Genomic DNA, 20,985 nt, shown 5'->3' with positions numbered 1-20,985 from the left:
AAATTCTTTCTCAAAATATCTACTAAATTAATTTTTTCCTTAATACTTTTAAACTCTTTCCTCATACAACTTCTCTGTTATTCATATTTATGACATTCTAATATTACATGTTCTTTTGTTTCATATTTTCCACAATACTCACATTTATCAGTAGCATGCTTTTCAATTCTAAAAAGTGTATAATTAAGTCCTTTATGCCCAAATCTTACCCTTGTTATCACTCTTTCCTCCTTTCTTTTTCTTCTTCCCTTTCTTCTTTCTCTGACCATCTTCTGAATTTTATAAAACTATCTTCCTGTTTATCCTTCATCGCACCTTTTTTTTTGCCATTTTTCCAGCAGTTTTTCTTTAACAATACTCTTTCCTTCATCCTTACTTGTGTTAACTGTGATACAATATGTGCTGGAACCCATACAAAGATAACTATCAAACCCATATTTTGTATTCTAAATAATGTATGAAATATTTCTAATAAAATATCCATCCTACTATCTGATTGATTATATTTTAAGCTTAATAATGCAGAGTTTAATCTGAACAAATGATTGTTTTTAATGGTTTAGGTCTTCTACCGGTTGTAAAGCTAATAATATTGCCATCATTTCTCCTGTGTACACTGATAATCTGTCTGTAACTCGTTTTCTTATTTTTATATTGAATTCTGGTACTAAAAAAGCTATTCTTACTTTTCCAGTTATTTTTGATGCATCTGAATAAATTTGAATATAATGACAATAATTGTTTAAATGTACCTATTACTGAATAACTATCAATGATGAAATATTTATCTTGTTTCTTTTCCATTATTGTCATATTTACTAATACTTCTGGTAGAATCCATGGTGGTATTACTGATATTAGTGTTGTATGACTAATTTCTAAACTATTCATATAAAATTATTTTATTTTATTTTCAATTGTCCATTTAAGACTCCTCATTTCTTTCTTTTCTTTTTCCCAACATGGATTTAAAATTTCCCTAGTTGGATGATCCAAGTTATTGCTTTGTAAATTTCATTAGTAATTTATTTCCAATTTTATTCTTCTTAAATCTAACAGCATTTCTCCCATTTCTACTTCTATTGCTGCTCTTGGTGTGGTTTTAAATGCTCCAGTACATAATCTTAATGCCTGATGTTGTATAATGTCTGATTTAGTCAAATATATTTTAGCTGCCAAACCGTAAACAATACAACCAAAATCTATGTTAGCTCTTATCATACCTGTATAAATCCATTTTAATGTTTGCCTATCTGCTCCCCAGTCACTGCCAGCCAAGCACCTCAATATATTTAAGATTTTCTTACATTTATCTACAACTTTTTGAATATGTACATTCCATTTTAGTTTTTCATGAAATCACAATCCTAAAAATTTTCTACACTTTACTTGTTCTAATTCTTGGATATATAATTTAAATTTTACTTCCTTGGTTATTTTTTTCTGAGTAAATATCATTACTTTCATTTTTTCAACTGAAAACTTAAATCCCCATTGCATTGCGCATATCTCTCTTTCAATAACATCTTAAAATGTTTTAACAATAATTTTTTTCCCTCTTTTCCAAACAGCTCCATCATCTGCAAAAAGTGAACATCCCACTTCTTTTCCAGTACCTTTAAAAATATCATTTATCATAATCGAGAACAGTAACGGACTTATTATACTTCACCGATTCTAACTTGTATTTTTCTATTTATTAAAAAGTCTTTAACCCATTTAAGTATCTTTCCTTTAATGCCCAACATATATATTTTTTAATTAATAATCCCTCTACCCAAATCATGTCATATGCTTTATATAAAAAAAATACTGCCACTATACTTTCTTTATTTACTTGCGCCTTTCTAATTTCATGCTCTAAACATAATGTTGGATCATTAGTATTCCTCCCTCTTCGAAATCCACTTTGATATTTTGCTACATATCCTGTACTATTTAAATAATTTACTAGCCTATTGTTAATCATTTTTTCCATTATTTTACATAGGTTTGACGTTAAAGCTATTGGTCTATAATTTTCTGGTTTTGATTTATCTTTTTCTGGTATTGGTACTATAATGAATTCCTTCCAGTTCATCTGTAATTTTCCCTCTTCCCAAATTTTATTATATAATTGCAATATCATTTTCACTGAGCTGACTTATCATTCTATACCATATTTTATCTTTACCTGGTGCTGTATTTTTAAATTTCTTAAATGTGGAATTCAATTCAGCTTTTGCAAACTCAACATTTAACAAGTTATTTGTTTCTTCATCATTCTGTAACACATATCTATATTTGAGTTTTGTATTTTCTCTTCCTCTTCTTCCCTCTTCACTAATATCATTTGTGAAGAGGGAATTTTACTAAATGTTCTTGCCAATATTTCAACTTTATCTTCATCTTTAATTGTATTTATATTGCCTACTTTTTATACAGGATATTCAAATTGTCTTTTCATGCCATTCATTCTTCTAATTATTGTACAATTTTTTCCCCCATTTTTGGTTCCTTCCTTATTGTACTCCAATATTCTCTTTTTCCATTCTTAATTATTCTACTTACCATTTCTTCTTCTGAACTACTTAATTCAAGTTCTCGTTCATTTCCTTGAACATCACCACTTCCCTCTCCGTCGTCCATTTTATTTCTCCCACTTTCATGTCTTCAAAAAGCCGCGGTGAACTCGAAGCTTGACCAAAACCTCCAAACCTTCATTTCCCCACTAATTTCTCATGGCTGACATTTTATTTTTATTTTTGAGGTTTTATTGTAAATTTTCTACCTTAAATAAAAAGTAGAAAGTCTGTTTTGTGAAAAGATTTCAGACTAGCACAAATTACACTCGTCTTTTCAACCCCCCAAAACCACATCTTCCTCATCTCCTATCTCCATTACCAACCGAACCGAACCGAACAATTAACCTACCAGTTTATAAATTCGCCTTTTCCAATTCCGACATGAGTTTTATTTTCTCTCCGTCCCTCCACGTCTCGCCTGAACTTTTCCTCCTCGAGTTCAGGAGCTCGCAGAGGCCGCCATCCTCTTTCAGCTGAAGTTCACGAACCTTCTTCTTCTCTTTGATCTTCTCTTTGATCTTCTCTTTGATCTTCTCCTTCGTCTTCTTCTCTGTCTTCTCCTTCTCATTCTCCTACTTCTTCTTCTACGTTTTTTTTTTAAATAAACAAACTCAACCAATACGTTACTAATGAATAGGTAATAACAAGAAAAAAAATATCACAACTCCTATTAACAACTCTAATAGAAAATAAAGGCTAGAAGGAGAGATAAAAAATTACAAAACAAAAAAAAAAAAAAAAAAAATGAGGTAAAAAAAAAAAAAGTTATTGAGAAGAGGGGGCGAACTGAAATTCTTCCATTAAATCACACAATTTATTTGCATTTAAGGTCAATCTGAGAAAGGAGGAAATTTCGTTTTTGAGAGCAGAGATTGAAAGGGGGCATTTTGCATAACGGCATTTATGGATATAATATTTGGTTATAATCATCAAAACATTAAGAATTCCAATTTCTTTTTCTTTTTTTACATAAACCAAACTGAATTATTTGTAAGGAATTAAAGTCCACATTTATAGATCTAGAGGATAAAAAGTTACAAAGTTTATCTCAGGTTTCTTACTTCTTTACATTCATAAAACAAATGTTTAGTAGTTTCCAATTGAGTTGTACAAAAACTACAATTCCCAACATTGAATTTATCGTCAGCTTCTTCTTCATCTCCTCCTTTTCGTCACTTCCTCCTGAAAGCTGCGCTGTTTGGTTGCGTAAACTGACAATTTTCTTCCGTCTACAAAATAAAACCAACATGCTTTAAAAATGTATGAATGTGTGACATTATCAGGAAGTTTGTGCCAATTTTCTGCAGTTAACGCCGCTTAAGTTTTAGTTTAAACAGATAAATGTCGGAGTTACTTTTCTGCAACGCGAGTGTTGATTTTATTTTGAAATCGTTGACCGGAAACAGGTGAAAGTCGCGCTGGCTTTGGGTCAGTCAGCCTGTCAGTGTTTGTGTTGTTTGAGCTTTAATGAGGATGTCAGTGTGAAAATAGTCGGTTCGGGTTTATTCGGGACAACTGAGAGTCAGGAGGAAACATCTGCAAGCCCCAAAACAGGTACAAGAACATTTCTGACTGTTTTCGTTCAGCGACGAAGTAAACACGTTAATCAGCTTTAAAGCTGTTGGTTGAAGTGCAGCGTGTAGTCAAAGTAAAATTGCGTTTAATGTGTTATTGTGCTTTGTTTTGATTGGGATGGAGTTTCACCAATTCCTTTTGAACGCTGACTGCAGTGTGTTGCGTTTTCATGTAGTTCAGTTTGAGCAGCGACTTCCTGGTTATTCACGTTTCCTGTCCATTTGTAAAGTGCCTTGCAAAAGTATCACATAACAAAGCAGTACTTGCAGAGGAGCTCCAGCTCTTCAATGGAGATTAAATGTGTCCAGTTTTGCTACAAAATTTACAATGGGAGCAAGTTTGGACTTTGACTGGGCCATTCCAGCAAATAAATGTTTAGGGATATGTTTCTCAGTACTTCCCAAGTTTTTCTCTTGCTTTATTTCCTCCTATCTTCCCATCAACTGGAGAAAAGCAAACACCGGCATTTGTTACCATGAGGACGGTGTGTTTCTGGACTTTGTGTTGGTCGGTGTCCTGCACTTTAAACCGTGTCTTAAGGAAAGCTTTAAATTATACAGAAAGTCTGTCTGTTTAGCTCATACCAGAAGTTTGTTTCAAAAATCCCACAGCATCACCAATCCTCCACCGTCCTCATGACCAGGTAGGAGACTGTCGTTCAAAGTTCCGTAGGTTTTAGAAACTAATTTTGCTTTGTGAAAGTTTTATTTTCTCCACCCATCAAATATAGTTGGGATTCACGCAGATGTGTTGTTTTAAACCTATAATGTTAGATTACAGTGTCAACAGCAGTTTGACAGTAAAGTGATTCGATTAAACCAAATGAGAGCGGTGTGAGGAAGCGGCAGTTTCTGGCTGCTCTTCAGTTGGATCATAACTGTTCTTTCATTTAATCCAATTTTCTTCAAATTTGCACCAATTTAAGCGATCCTGGCTGCTTGACAAATAAAGCTTACTGCTGTCAAACAGGTTCGTAGCAAGAGGAAGTGGCATTTTGTTTTACCTGACACATTTTTGGTTGAGTTTCAGTTCCTTGCACCTTTTCATTGGGTTTAGCTTGTGATGGGATGTGAAATTGTTTCATCACTATCTACATTTTTGGCCGTTTCTTTTGTCTCTGCACTTTCAGGATGTTTCCCAGAATGCTGTTGGCCTTCCTGTGGGGCGTCAGCGCTGTGGCCGCTGAAAACGACACAACCCAGCAGACTCTGCCGCTGCTGCTGGTGTCATTTGACGGCTTCCGGGCCGACTACCTGGACAGGTTCCCCATGCCGAACCTGAAGCTCCTGTACAGCCAAGGGGTCCTGGTGGACCAACTCACCAACGTCTTCATCACCAAAACATTTCCCAACCACTACAGCCTGGTAAGCAAGTTTTAGCAAGTACTTTTTCACAGATTTTATACCATCTTTGTAATTGTTCAGTTGTAATGTCACAAAATCTGACAATATCAGCATCTTTGGTGTCAAAATAAGGATGAATTACCTCTCCAGGTGACCGGGCTGTATGCTGAGTCTCATGGGATCCTGGCCAGTAGCATGTATGACCCCATCAGCCACAAGCACTTCACCCTCCAGAATGACAGCGACCCCATGTGGTGGAGCGCCGCTCAGCCCCTCTGGCTCACAGCGAAGGACTCCGGCTACAAGACGGCGTCCGCCATGTGGCCCGGCTCCGACGTGACCAACCGCACGCCTACGCACTTCTTCTCGTACAACCCAGCAGTGACGTTTCAGCAGCGCCTGGGGAATGTGACAAAATGGATATTAGGAGACGGGAAGGTGAAGACGGGTTCCTTCATGTGTAACTGAGAAGTCACGAGGGGTCAGTTGATGTTGTGTGACATTCCTACGTTCTTCCTTTTTCATCAGGAGCCAGGAGCGATGTTCGCCACTCTTTACTGGGAGGAGCCGGACCGGTCCGGTCATGCGTTCGGTCCTGAAAACACCACAGCAATGACTAAAGCACTAAAGGAGGTGGAGTCATTTCCTCAAGTTTTGGTATTTGGCACTTGCACTGTTAAGCTAACAACAATAGACAAAAACAGACAATGATAAGAATTATTTTATCAAATACACTGCTATTGTTGGTTGCAAAACTGAGTTTTGCGTCCAAAAGTCCAGCTCTTCTCAACATCTTCGTCACTCTCCTTCAACCTGAAACTGATAGTTTGGGTTGGATGGTAGGAGCTTTGTCACATTGAGGTGTTTCAACAAGACAGAGAACAAATTTAAAAAGGTCTTGGAAGATGAGTCTCAAGCAATTTAAAGTGAACTCTTGCCAGAAGTAAAATGTCCATCCAGAATTATGCCAGAAGCTCGTGTTCTTGTGCCAAAGAACATTTATTCACATATTAATGGGGTTGTATGTATATATTTGAATTTGTTTGCATAATTATGTCAACTAAATCATTGGAAGCCTCCAAACGAATGACATTTATGCCAGTGATGTAAGTATATGCTTAAAATCTTAGCGGAAATAATAATGTTCTTTAGCTAATCTGGAACTTTCTTCCACCAGGTTGATGACAACGTCGGCCTGCTGATGTCTGAGCTGAAGAAGAGCGGCCTCTGGGGTCGCATCAACCTCATAGTGACCAGCGACCACGGTATGGCGCAGTGCTCAGCCGATCGCCTCATACGGTTGGACGACTGCCTCCACCCCGACAACTACACTCTGGTGGACGTGACGCCGGTCGCTGCTCTCATCCCCAAAAATGGTAACCAGGCTGACATGACGCAGCGTGAGGTTCAGTGCTCTCTCTCTTCTACAGCCTCCCTCTGTCTGTTTTCCTTCACAGACTCAGAGAGCGTCTTCGGCTTGCTGAATAAGTGCCATCCTCACATGACGGCGTACATGAAGAAATCCATCCCGGATAGGCTTCACTACCAGAACAATGTACGCATCCAGCCAATCTTACTAATCGCTGACGAAGGCTGGACCATAGTGAAGCGGGGAAAAAACCTACCGAGATGTAAGTGATAGAAACACTGTAGTAACTGTCAACAAGCATGCTGGTGTGTTCCACATAGTCACACTTTTTTTGAGGGTGTGATATAACTCCTGCCATGAACATGATGGAGTCTTCATGAAAGTTATCATAAAGTGTCTTTCAATAAATAATGACACAAGTTGCATTAAAAATCAAGTAAAAGAGGCAACTTTGGACTAAAAGTGTCATTATTTGCCAAATGACACTTCATGACAACAGTTTATGAAGAGTCCTTCATGATCATGGCAAGTTTTATGTCATGTTTTTGACAATGTAATATTAGTCTTATGCACACTCCGTCAAATAAAGTCTTACTGAAGAACCTAGTTCCTAGTCGGAAGCCATTTGTTGAAACAGGACAGCTCTCCATAACACGTATCCAAACTGCTTTAGTAATGGATAAATCAGGCTAACTTTAGGATTCCAGCCTTCAGCCAGTGAGGTCTGGATGTTACCTGACCCAGATGTGATTGGTACTCCCCTCCCGCAGTGGGTGATCATGGCTATGACAACTCTCTGCCAAGCATGCACCCTTTCCTGGCGGCGACGGGTCCCGGCTTCCATCAAGGTCTCCGGGTGAAGAGTTTGCAGAGCGTGGATGTGTACCCACTCATGTGCCGGCTGCTGTCGGTGCCGGCGCAGCCCAACAACGGCTCTTTGACCAGGGCTCGGTGTCTGCTGGCTGGCGAGACCTGCTGGGACATGGCTTTGGTGATCGGTCTGGTGGTGGGCGTCTTGGTGCTGCTCACTGTCATCACTGGTGAGTCTGAACAATCTTGGATCCTGGAAGGATTTTTGGCACAGATCAAGTCTGACAAAAAGCTAAGCGGACTCGTTTCTGTGCAGTTCTTTTCAGATGCATGGGCACTCGTCACAGCTCAGACCCCAGGCCCTTCCAGAGGTTGGACTTTCTTTGTGACGATGATGAACCTTTGATTCCATAAACCGCTAAGTGATCTGCTTGTGCTTCTCTTAGTGCACCTTGTTTTGTTTTCTCTTCACATGTTGTGTCACTTCATCACATAGAAGGAGAAGTCCTTCAGGTTTCCTTCATTTGGTATGAAGTGGTGTAAAAACTGCTGTTACAGTGGATACTGTTTATTTGATTTTGATAATGTGACAACATTATCAAAATCATTTATTTATCAGTTTACTCATGGAGGTACAAAAAAAAAGGTTTTCAGGTTACTTTTAATGTGAGCGCCATTGATTTGGGAATGTGAGTTCTATTTTTTGCCAGCAGAGGGAGCCAGTGGCTAATGCTTAACCCTATTTATTTATCATCCTAAAAGCTTCTTTGTTAAATTTTTTTTTCATTTGTTTTTTATTTTATTTTGAAAGCAGTTTCACTAAAAGTTAAGATATGTACAACTACTAATGGTCTTCCTTGCTGAAGTCAGATTTGCATAAGGTTGGGCTTCTTTGCAAGTTAGTCATAAAAGTAATACCAAAGAAGATTTTGGATTGTTTTGCAGGGATCAAAAACTGTGAATCGTTGCTGCTGAAAGCTCAAATACATGTGTTGATATTTTTATTTTCATATTAAACATATCTACTGGAAACCCTACAAAGAAAGTAGGCAATCACTATGCTCAGTTTCAATAATATAATTTCAAAATTGCAAAATATATGGATGAATAAGTCTTTGAAAGTGTAAGAAATAGAAGATGAGTGTTCTCTTTGTGCATTCCTGATTTTGGATTATGTTCCAGAAACCAATATATTGAATTTCTCACACCTTTTTTTCATGCTGTACAACTTGCATTGATCCTTAATCATATGTGTAGTTGTATAAATAATATAATATATAATATTTTTGTGGATTTCACCAATGTATGAAATAACAGAAGAAATGCATAAATGAGTTCATGTTTTGATCATTATTAGAATATTTTGTTACATTTAGTTTTAAATCCTTCTCCTTAATTATTAACAACCCTGGAAAAGATTAATACAAAACCTTAAAATACTTTATTCAATATTTTAAACCTTATCATTCCGACTAAATATGGGCAGGTGTATTTATTTTCTCCAATAGTTGATTGACATGTTTTCTTGTCTTTACTATGTTGAAGAGAGGAAAAGAGAAATGGGCCAGTACAAAACTTCAATATTATTCCCTAGAGATACAGAAAGTAATTGAGGATTATTTTTTTTAAAAATTATAAAATGCTTCAGTTAAATTTCTTTGTATTTATTTTACACCAGCGTTTTGTTCAAATTTATTCTAGTTCTTACTGAAAGTTTCTTTTTTCAAGAATGCAATGTGAGATGAGGCAACAGATAAAAATGTTTATTTATTTTCTGACTTTTTGTACATATTTACCAGGGCTGTCAATAATTAATTTTTACCATAGAAAATCCAAATATTCATATTTGATTTAATATATTTCAAAAGTGACTTTATGACAATCTTATATTTAAATGTCATTACAGAGCTTCACCTTTGCACAATTCTTGTTACTGCTTTTAGAAAGGAAAATCTTTTGGTATTATACCGGCCTGTAAAGAGATTTTTTTTTTTAATAAATGTGATTTATTACTGGAATCCTTATGTTGTGTTCAGTGAAAAAAGTGCAACACACGTTTGGAAAAATTAATTTATATCCCTTTGTATTTTTTTTCTCCATTGCAGTCACAACATTACAACGTAATAAAATGGCAAATATATAAAATCAAACTCAATACTGACAATAGATCTCTGTATTGTGTTCAAATTAGCTGTACATATCTTTTATCTCGTTTAAAATCATCTCTATGTAGTCATCTGTATTACTGTAAATCTTTGTCTCTTCACAGATAAATAGACTTTTATTTTCTGGAGGTATTGTAACAAAAATAACACATTTCCTAACGTTGGCCTCCTGGACCCATCAAAAAAATATTTTTCAACTCTTCCCCAGAATGCCGCAACACCATAGTGGACACAGAACAGACGGACTAAAACCAGAGACGCCATAATCTGTCCTCTTTCCGTCTCATTTGTGATTGGTCAGAAATATTTGGTGTAAATTAAAGGCAACCATAAACTATACAGTCTATGGATGCAACCCCTCCAACCTACCAAAGAAAAGAAAAAGAGAAATAAATTAGAATATTCCTGAATGGAGTTCTGATGTGCTGACGCAGGAGCAGTTTGAACACATTCGATGACGGTAGCCATCTTTTTTACACTGAATTCAGAAGAGGCCAGACAACCCACTCTTACATTGATATTTTCCAAGTGTCGAACTATGTATTAGCAGAGTGGAAAATAATCTCAATATGTCCACATATTTGGTATCATTCAGCCATTTATTTTGCTGAATCAGGCGGCTAAGTAAATGCTAAGCTCATTTTTTTCATTCAAATGGATTAATTGATTAATTAATCTGAAGATATTCTGATGGTTTTATATTAAGCTAATGTGTCAAACAGTATTTTTTGCTCAAATGTATAATTGTTTATCAGCTTAAGTTCAAATTTTTTTTAATCAAATTTGCTAACAGGCTATGTTGCTATTTGGAATCAAGCTAGCAGTTTTGTGCTAAGCTAAAGTTTCAAAGTGATTTTTTTTAAAGCTTGTGTCTAACTATTCCCCTCTCCATGTCAAATATATATTTACATATTTCATAACATTCAGCCAAGTTATATTGAGACATCCTGTACAGAGAGAAGCTAACAGTTGTATGCTAAGCTAATGTCTGAACCAAATGTTTACTCAGGGTTTAATTGTTCATTAGCTTGAGTTGAGATACTCTCCCCACAAATATGTGGACATATTTCACAACGTTCACACATGATTTGGTTATTTAGTTAACCTGTTTTTATTCATGCTAATGATTTTATGCTAATATTTCAAACAAATGTTTGACCTGACTTGGAAAACCTGCATTCAAACTGTGGCTGTCTGGCCATAACGTTTATTCACCTACAGTTCTAATATCAGTGTGTGCTTATACTAGAGACAACACAGATGGCACAGGTTCCTACGAAACCACTTGTTGAACTGTATTTTTTTTCCTACTTTGACCTTACATTCTGTATATTCTTTAAGAACATTTACCATCAGTTACACTTGAACCATTTACGCAAACTAATGGAACACTGATACAACTGAGGAGAGCTAGAAGTCGTTATTTACAATCCAAATGCCAACCACGAGAAAATAAATGCTACTTTTGCACATCAAATTTCTATAACATTAAAAAAGCATGACCCTGACAAAATTAAAAGCTTATGGTTTTACAGATACATCCAAGTGAACATCTAGTTTGACCCTGCTCTGTGTTGGTAGTACCAAACCTGAGTCAAACATCTGAAATCTTTTTCACACTATGATTGATTCTGAGAGTTTGTTTAAGAAAGTAAAAGGTTTCAGTGTCTGCTGGACTCAGGTCAGCTTAGTCTCTGGCCTTGAGGTCTGCAAATCCATAACGAATAATCAAACCTTCACAGCTACGGATCAAACATAAATACTTTGGCTGCAGAAATTAAGACAAAACAAAAATCATAGACCCTGATAGCAGAACACTTTTTGTGTTTAACCAAAAGAAGAAATGCTTGGTTAAATTTTCATAATATGACAGACATTCCTCAGTTGGGAGGCAGCATTCATCTCTCACCATTTGAAAGTTACTTTGCAGTTTTCCCCCTCCCAACAAATCAATCTTGACTAAAAACAACAACAACAATAATAAATTCATAAAATTGCTATGGAAATCAATTCAAAGTGTGGGGATGCATCATTATGGCTAATGCTCCAGGGTTTCCCCCAGTGTATTTTAAGCCTGGCGGGCCACCAGGCTTTACTTGTGCTCCACCAGGCAAAGCATTGATTATTTATTTAAGTCTTTTTAAAATGTTTGCATTTTTTAAGAGTTTATAGTTGGTGTTCAGGTATTAATCTTCCAATATTTCAATAACACATAAAATGAAGTGAAACTGATGCCTCTTTTCACTTTTACTGTTAAAACAATGAAATTACTCTTGGTCTTTATTGACTTAGGGAAAAACACTGTAATATATGAAATGCTGTCATCCATCTGAGGTAAATAAATGAAGGTAAAATAACACTGAAACAACAGTGATGTGGTGTTTTCTTAAAGGTTCTCTAAGCCCAGAGCCATTCTGCTTTTTGTAACTTTGCATAGCTGTTGATGAATAGCCATACAAGAAGTGACAAAGCACTGGCTGGATTCAAATATCTTACAAAGTGGGTCTAGCTAAGGCTGTGGTTTTTGTAGATGAAGAAGAAAATGTTTCACTTGTAGCATTGAAACTTGACTGCAGTCTCAGTATAGATTATTTTTTTAATGAAATGCAGTCGAGTTCCAATGAAGGCTTCCATGTACAAAAGAAACTGTACTATTTGGTTGTTTTGCACCTGATTTGGCTGCGGTTAGACCTGAAATCTGATTGGCTGGAGGGGCATCATGGAGGATAAGCCAGTGGGTCGGATGTGCAGGAGCTCAAAATTATTTCATAGTCTCTCAGTTAACGCGTTGCGTGTGCAGTCGGGTCCTCAAATCTACAACATTCATGCAAGAAATTCACAAGCACGGTTTGTGGAACTGACAGGAAAATGGCTGACCGTGCTCTGAAAATGGCACGTAGTCGGTTTGCAGTGCGGACACAGTGTGCTGTTTTCCACAACCACATCAGAGTGTACCAGAAAGGAGCACCACCTCGCCATGAGCCAGATATCATCAATGGAGCGGATAAGGCATTGTAGCTTTTTTTTTTTTAAATCACATACGCAAGGTGCTGCAGTTTCCACATACACTCCTTAGATTTACACATTTCAGTCAGAATGTAAAACAACATATTTAGCTAAAGTCTCGACTGCCACCACAACTATACAAAAATCTTTCTGGTTTACTCAATAGCACCATTAGAATATTGTTCCCAAATTATAAAGGGGTGAAGGAATATTCAACATTGTAGGTGTGCATGTGTGTGTGTTTGAGCACTGAGGTACATCCCATGTTGTTACCCTACTTTTCACAATGTGGCTGTGTTCATATCTCCCTGCTGCAGAGGAAAACCCTGTGTTTATGCAATTTTGATTGTATGTGTGTATGTGCGTGTGTACACTAAGCACATCTCCTTGCTTTGGAGACTTGCATAGCTTCTGCAAGACAGAAAGAGCAGTTGTTCACTTAGAAGGAGCCTTTGGCACAGCCTTGGCCGAGAAGTGAAGGCAGTACTCAAGTTGCACCATTTAATTCCAGGAGACAATCTGCCCTTATTGCACCGTAAGTACACGTGTTTCATGTTTGCACCATATGAAAAGGGATTAGCAGCCAATTGACTCTGTAGCTTAAGAGCATTTGCACCATATGAACAGCAACAAAGCTGCTTCTGTTGCACATCTGGATAGACTGAATCTCTTCGCCAGATTGTAGCAAATGATTCGTCTGTTTTGTTGATCAGGCTAGCACCAGGGAAAAATAATAAAAGTTGCATTATCCAGGCCTAAATCAATAGTTCAGCGTGTTTTTCGCTTTGCCATGAATATGTGCATATTTCGAAAAATGCTAATTTCGAAACTCGAATAAATCTAAATCTTGGGATGGAGACAGTTACATAAGGTTTGTCCTCCTGTCTCATTTGTGATATTGGTCTGAAATATTTGGCGTAAATCAGAGGCAACTATAGACTGTACATGAATATTTTTGCACAGTCAGTGAAGGCAACCTTTCCATCATACCCAAGAAAAATAAATACAAATAAACCAGAAGATTGTCATTCCTGCATTGTGTTCTAATGTTCACATACAGGAGCAGTTAAATCATTTTTCTAATGCTAATTTTTGAACCCAATTTTTGGTAGGAATTTCCAATTATTCTTTAACAGCTAGTACCATGCTTTTTTCAAAACTACATACAGGGGAACAATTTTACGTATGAACAGTTATAGGACAATTCAGATTAAAGCTAAAATATACCAACTTTTTAACTCAAACTGTAATATTTCTTTTTGTTTATAGTGGTAATGCAAATGTCAAAAATAAGCACATATTTGTTTTACCTGCTCTCCTGCTGATATGCAAATGCAAGGCGAAAAAGTTTTTTTTACTCTATACCCCATGGTGCGAGTGTGACCCCCCCTCCGACGGCGTGTCATTTCTCCACCGTTCCTGCAGACAGGGCCGTGATTGATGCATCGGCAACATTCGCTGTCGCCTGCCAATGTAACAGCTTGTATACCAGGGATAAACAAACCAAAAATAAATAAATAATGAGCCACACATCACAGCTCAGCCGTGGGTGGCTTTTGGAGGAGTTGATGCTGGACATGATGCACGAGAAAACAAGTCATCCAGGGGGGGTCGTGACGACTCAGGTCCACAACTGTTTCATATCAGCTTCTGTTGGCGTAGGAACGGCTGGCGTGAATAAGACATCGCAGAAACGCCGCGCGGGGATCAGGAATAATTAGTTGTGCGCTTGAACTCTGTTGTAAATTCCAGATCTGGGATTTTTGCTGTGGTCCAACACTGACATGAACCGATTTACTGAGTTTTAGCACTTTTTGACGGTCTGAGTAAAGTATTAAAGCCTCCCACAACCTTTGTTAGACGGTTGGGTAACACATGCTCAGCATATAATGTTGCCTCGTATCTATTTCTCTGTTTTGATGCTTCTTTCTTGACTGGAATTAAATATAGTGGATCTGATGCGTTTATAATGACTGTATTTCTTTACGTAATATACAAGCAGTATTGTTTAGTTCAAAATATTTAGGTTTATCTGCTGTATTCAGAAAATATATCTTAAATTAGCACAACAAAGTCAATGAAGACAGCGATGAAGGCAAAAGAATAAATTTCTCCTGCTCCTGACAAGAATATAGCAGGTCTTAGTTAAATCTTTTTGAATTAAAATGTTATTTTTGTTGTTTTACATCAATTTGTTGAACCAAACTAAGCTTATATTATATTTTTGTTGTTCTGACTCTTGATGATCTGATAGATGCTGAACAGCTAAAACGTAACATGAGACATTTGTTTGCAAGTTTGTGATGTTAAAACAGTTTTCTGTCTCTTTTGCACTTCCCTGGTAACCTTCATCGCTCTTTAAGCTCTTTGTCCAGCCACAAAGTGACATTACATTAAAAATATCTGCTCTGTACAAAGAAAATATTTACACAACCCTTTGACTAGACTAACCACATATTGACGATCCCATTTATTTTTTTTAAGTGACAATTTTTTCTCTCTTTTGTGTCACTCAATGCGTGATGATCGCAACATAAAAGACGCGGTCGGGCGCTACTGTAGAAATGTGCTTGTTTCTATTTTTAATTTTTTTTCTGTCTCCGTAGCAGAGAATGGAAGGGAGGTTCATAAAAGTGGAGAGAGAAAGAAGGAGATGGACTGAAGCAGCTTGCTGAGTCATGGCCACAGGACTTACAAGAAGTGTGTGTGAGTGTGTGTGTGCTTAAAAGTGAGATTGCTTCAGTGTGCATGTGCTTACATCAAGTGAGACCTTTTGCTCCCTTTGTCTTCTCTAAGTTTGAACATCCACATGTAGATTTTCTGGTGCTGTATGTGCTCAGGTGTACCTCTGTATGTGTGCGTGTCAGAGTGAAGACTCGTACTGCAGTAGTTCGTACAGTAGCGGCCCGTCGCGGTAGCGGATGCCCACGGCAGCTGGCGTTATGTACTGCAGGATGTTTATAGTCCTCCGCAGGCGCCTGTCTACGTAGTGAGCGTCCCAGGCTGGGTAGCGCTTCCTGGGCATGTCGATTTTTATCAATGGGCCTTCGGGCTTGGAGGTCGGGGGGGCGGACCTCACCTGGAAGACAGGAAGGCACGACTCGGCCACGTCCTCTTCCGTCTGCGACTTGGCCATGTGTGCTGGGGTGGGCGGGGCAGTGGGCGGGGCCGACGGGGGGAGCGGCAGACCCCAGAGCAGCTGGGCGCAGCAGGAGGAGGCGGGGCTAGGCTGGAGGTGGGCGGTGGCTGGGTGCAGGAAGCCGTAGTACAGGAACATGACGAGGACGCCCCCGGCGAACGTCAGGTAGACGCTGCAGAGGGCGGGGACGGCGTATGAGTCGGTCAGCACCGGATCTCGATAGGCATACCTGCAGCAGAGAAGAGTTGTGGGTTTAAACTGCATGTTAATACTAAGCTTACACTAACAGCCACCCCAAGGCATGAGCAAGCTGAGCCGCTGCTTATGCAGCTTATGGCCTTCAAACCATCAAGGCTCGAATCTTAACACACACCAAATGCCAAATATTTTTAAGAATAATGGAATGATGGATTTATCGATAGATCGAAAGCTCAGATCATCTAAGTGACAGCTGCAGTAGTACTTCGTGTGGCAGTTGCTGCTGCTGCCATTGGTAGGTGTTGCTGCCATGATTTGCGCTTGCTGTCTGTCACTTGATCTGTCAAATCAAATTTAACAGCATTGTTAATATGCAACCACGTTGCCTGAAGCTGCCACAGCTTAGTAGCTTCAGCTTCTGGCTTTTGTGGCAGATTGAATATTGGATATGAATAAGTTCACACACAAAAAAAAACTCGTCCAAGCATTTTTGAACAATTCAGGTTAAAGAAAGCTGAACAGCATATAATATCCAGTACATGGTGTAATCAAAACTCTTCATGATTTCATATAAGCAGTGTAGATTTCATCCATAGCTCACCACAGGCCCGTCAGGATGGTGTTCTCGGCCAACACCACGATGTAGTACGCAATCATCCGGTACCGCGTCCGTCCCTCTTTCACGTTGAACCAGCAGAAGATGTAGACAATGCCAACCACCATGTTGAAGAGCACCTCCTCCCACTTCGACATGCAGAAGTCGGTACCACCGTGCACCACCCAGAAGGCCATGGCGCACCAGTGCAACACCACAAAGATGCCGAAGTAGATGTGAAAGAGGGAGGCGAAGAGGGCGAGCGAGAGGACGCGGGAGGAGATGGTGAAGAGGCGCCAGCAGAGGTGGAGCAGCGCGCCGCGGTAGCTCATGCTGCGCTGGTCGTCCCGGGAGTCGCGCAGCAGCTTGTGGTAGGAGGCCAGAACCCAGGCCAGGGAGAGGAGGGAGGCAAGAGAGGAGACGCCTGAGGAGACAGAGGAGGATTATGGAACAGAGACAAACACATCCTCGCAGTTTCAGGAGGCGTTAATACAGTTGGACATATAATTTAATAGATGTGACACGACGGAATGAAGTTATTTTTATTGTTCATCCGCCCCCCCTGTGTGATAGTGACGTATTTGCATTAAAGTGAAAAGCGTTCCAAAAATCTTCAAAGACTGATAGGGATGAATAATCCCAGTGGGTGGGCCAATGGATGATGCACATCCTGGATGATTAAGGAAGAGGAGGGAAGATGACACTTTCCTCACCAGAATACCTGGACAAACATCCAGCACCATCTGCAGCCACACATTACTGTGCACAATGTGTGCAAATTTGCTAATTACTGCCTGTGCAGCTGTTGGCTAACAAGCGCTTTATTGTCACCCAAACATGCAGTTAATGCCACAGACTGTTTGGTCGCTCCACCTACACTGCAGGGTCTCGGCTCGGTTCTCCTGGATCATGATGCAGAGCTGCAGCACCAGCTGCGGCGCAGACTCCAGGAATGTCTCCAGCAAGCGCAGCATGTTGACATCGGCGTACTCGAACATCATGGCCCAGTACCACCGCCGCTGGTGCTCCTTCTGCCGCCGCGACATCACCCCCAGGTAGAGGGTCCGGATGTACCTGCGGGTGACATCGGAAACCAGTCAGATCTACTGGGAGGACAAGAAAGGAGGAGAGGAGAGGAGGAGAGGGGCCGGTCGCTTGAATTAGAACCAGGACCATCTGTGCACGGCCAGGGTGAGCAGCTTCACTATTTTCCGACATCTTTCTAGACAAAACAATTGACTAATCGGGAGTCTAATCAGCAGATGACTCAAGATTGAGTGAGCTACTACAAATAGTTGAGTGACAGGAAAAAAATGGCTTCAGTACAAATTAAAATCTGCTGGTCAATATATGCTGACTTGATTTTTGGTCGGCATTAGTGACAAGTGCAAATATGACTGGGCGATATGTCAATTTGATCAATTAATCTAATTCTTGGTTTTTGAAGATTGAACTTTTGGGTAGTTGGGATTTCCAACCTGCCATCTTGTTTGACAAGCAACTTCTATTTATCAATCAAGTCAATTCCACAAATATTAGAGCTATTTAAAAGAAATTTTAATTTGCAAAAGTAAAGTCATAATATTACAAGAGTAATAGGAGCATAAAGTCGCTGTGTTAGAAGAATGAAGTAGTAATTTTAGGAGAACTCCAACACAAAAATAACCAAAAATGGACATGTGAAGTTATATTTTGGTATCGGATTTACAAATAAGAAAATACTGAATCTTTTAATACATCAGCAGCAGGACTCTGAAATGACTGAGCAGAAATATATGTACATTTTGATGAAAGAATCACATGGTGCAGATCTTGATAACTCTATTGAAGTTTAATTCTCAATAATACATTTTCCTACTAATTGTAAGATGTTCTTTTGGTTCTTATTTAGCTTAACTTATGCTTACATTCCTAGTGCTGTGACATAGAAGTAATGATTAAAATAAAAGCCACTTTTTGAAACCGTTTCCTGTTAGTTGTAGCTTCTTTTCTAGAAAGGAAGTTGAGAAAAAATCGATTAAAATCAAAAATTGGATCTAGTTTAAACAAAAGGTCAGGTTTTATTTTGAAGCCATATCACCCAGGCATAGTACTGTAGCGCCTTTCTGCATTATGCATGCTATTGTAAGCACAGCTATTACCCCTCTGCGGTTGGAAATACATAGTAGAAGCTTTATATGACATAAATAATGCAGCATCCACACTCCCAACAACAAACTTACCAGAGTTTTGAAGCAATTTAGAGCAACACTGATTGTTTTTGCTCTAATGTGACCCATGGATTCAGTTCTGCTCAGACCTTTTCATACATGAATTATTGTTGTGTTTTATGGTCAGATGGGAGAAATAGTGAACTTCCAACTGCGACTGTGTCCAAATGCTTTCTGTCCTTGACTGAATGAGAAGGATATGAGGGAAAACAGGAAGTCTTCTCTGTAATTCTCAGGTGAATACTGACTGGCAGGCGAATTCGATTAGCTCTGACATGAGAGGATGTGCTTCTAAATTATCTGACTAGATCCTCCACCCTACCCCCACCACTCTCCCTTCCTCCTCTTGATCTCTGTTTCTTTACCCTCCCGCCATTCTCACTCCCCTCTCCATCTCTGAAGCAATCTGTCTCAATCAGGCCATTCCATTTCCTTCCTTTTTTCCTTCCATGCTGCGGTTTGTGTGACGGTTTTAACCCCACAACGCAAAGCAGAGAAGAAGCTGGACGTAAACACACAGAAACTCTACCTTTTTTCTGCAGCTGGGCACCATTAGAGGGATTTATAGGCTGCTACTACTTTGCAACAGAGAGAGACATGTCTGTGTGTCTTCCACGTTGGTCCCCTGACAGTGTTGTTAGCACCTCAATTAACACCTAAGCATGTCCTACTGTGTGTGCGTGTGTCAGATGGGGAGGGGAGGGAGATAAATAGTGAGCATGAGAGAGAGAGGAGTTGCCAGAAGCGCAGATGCTTTTCCTCTTTGTACTCTCCATGCACGCTGACACTCGTGGGGAAGAGCCGTGACATCGTTTTTCCACTCGTCACACACGCTGATACACATGAATGCATTCGCATACGGACGGAAACAAAGAGTTCTGACCTCTTTGGTGCGTAGTTGCTGGACACTGCCTGAAATGTTTCCCATGTTTTGTCAATACGACTACAGACTTTGATGCATTTGCATCCAATCAGATTAATTACGTAGCAAAAGCTGAGTCAGGTTGGATGGAAAGCACATGTGAAAATCGGTTTTCTACAAATTCTCAACTGGATTTGGGTCTGAACTTTGACTAGGCCTTTCTTACACATAAATATGCTTAGATTGAACCACTCTAGGGACAGGTGTTCTTTTAGAGTCTAGATGTTTGTTCCCCGCAAGTTAACAGGATTAATGAAGTTGCAAGGCACTGATATACTGGAAATGGATTCAGCACCATGGAGAGCGCCAGCTTCAAAGTTTCATTTGCAGTAAACTAAGCAGTTTCATTTGACTTTATCATGACTCCAATCAGGTTCTGTGACTCTGGACACTGTCTATCAGTTTCCCTCCTTGAAGCAAACAGAAGTGAAGAGAGGCTCAGGTTTTTTCTCACCTCCACACCTGTCCCAGCTGGAGGATGTGTATGGTGGCCTGCCACAGCCAGATGGTGGCCAGCTGCAGGCGGTCCTTTCCGGGATACAGGCAGCCCTCAACCACCGTCCCCCTCTTAGTAAGCCCCTCCACCTCTCCCAGCCCCCCGCCGGTGTAGTCCTGCACGAACCAGCGGAAACTCAGAATCTGGACCAGCACGGACGGCACCAGCACGAAGAAAAGCGTCAGGCCGAACCAGAGGTAGTTCTGCCTGTGGTAGTAGTCCGCCGCCAGGCACAGGTCCGTGCCAACGTCCCAGAAGAAGACGAGCAGGGCGAGGATGATCCAGAGGCAGTCCAGCCACAGCTGCTCCCGGGGAGGGCAGTGGGTCTCCCGGATGCCGACCCCTCCGACCGGCTGGCCCCCGCCGAGCAGGGAGCCCAGGCAGGCGGAGCGGCAGCCCCAGTAGCAGGCGGAGGAGCGGCAGCACTGGCAGATGTGGATTGCGGCGGAGTCCAGCGGCTCCTCGGCGTCAACGTCGTACAGCTGGGCGAAGCCGCTGCCGCCGCCGCCGCAGCCGACACCAGCTTTACCGCCGTCCGACTTCGCGGCCATGTTCCCCTTCCCGCTTCTGCCCTCCTGTGAAACGCACGACAA

At 39.9% G+C, this 20,985-nt stretch overlaps 2 protein-coding genes across 4 annotated transcripts; one reads left to right on the top strand and one right to left on the bottom strand.

Annotated features, from left to right (window-relative positions):
• Positions 1-3,976: 3,976 nt before the first annotated feature.
• enpp4 (ectonucleotide pyrophosphatase/phosphodiesterase 4) lies at positions 3,977-17,626 on the top strand. Of its 3 annotated transcripts, none has more exons than XM_055059714.1 (9): positions 3,977-4,118; positions 5,269-5,503; positions 5,633-5,920; positions 6,011-6,115; positions 6,660-6,858; positions 6,940-7,113; positions 7,622-7,891; positions 7,978-8,032; positions 17,608-17,626. In XM_055059714.1, the coding sequence occupies exons 2-9, from the start codon at positions 5,270-5,272 to the stop codon at positions 17,609-17,611; spliced, it is 1,329 nt and encodes a 442-aa protein (XP_054915689.1). In that variant the 5' UTR covers positions 3,977-4,118; position 5,269; the 3' UTR covers positions 17,612-17,626. The 3 variants fall into 3 exon arrangements, with proteins under 3 accessions (XP_054915689.1, XP_054915688.1, XP_054915687.1); XM_055059713.1 differs by lacking the exon at positions 17,608-17,626 and adding an exon at positions 15,439-15,485; XM_055059712.1 differs by lacking the exon at positions 17,608-17,626 and having other exon boundaries at positions 7,978-9,679.
• xkr6a (XK, Kell blood group complex subunit-related family, member 6a) lies at positions 9,820-20,959 on the bottom strand. Its single transcript, XM_055059711.1, has 4 exons — positions 20,351-20,959; positions 17,642-17,838; positions 16,771-17,188; positions 9,820-16,200 (listed from the first exon to the last, which is right to left on the bottom strand). The coding sequence occupies exons 1-4, from the start codon at positions 20,941-20,943 to the stop codon at positions 15,696-15,698; spliced, it is 1,713 nt and encodes a 570-aa protein (XP_054915686.1). The 5' UTR covers positions 20,944-20,959; the 3' UTR covers positions 9,820-15,695.
• Positions 20,960-20,985: the final 26 nt, after the last annotated feature.

This window comes from Poeciliopsis prolifica, unplaced genomic scaffold, assembly GCF_027474105.1.
Source record: "Poeciliopsis prolifica strain line A6 unplaced genomic scaffold, Auburn_PproV2 SCAFFOLD055, whole genome shotgun sequence".
NCBI classification, from domain to species: domain Eukaryota; kingdom Metazoa; phylum Chordata; class Actinopteri; order Cyprinodontiformes; family Poeciliidae; genus Poeciliopsis; species Poeciliopsis prolifica.
Note: the sequence above shows the minus strand (reverse complement) of the source record. Positions and strands in the feature narration are given on the sequence as shown.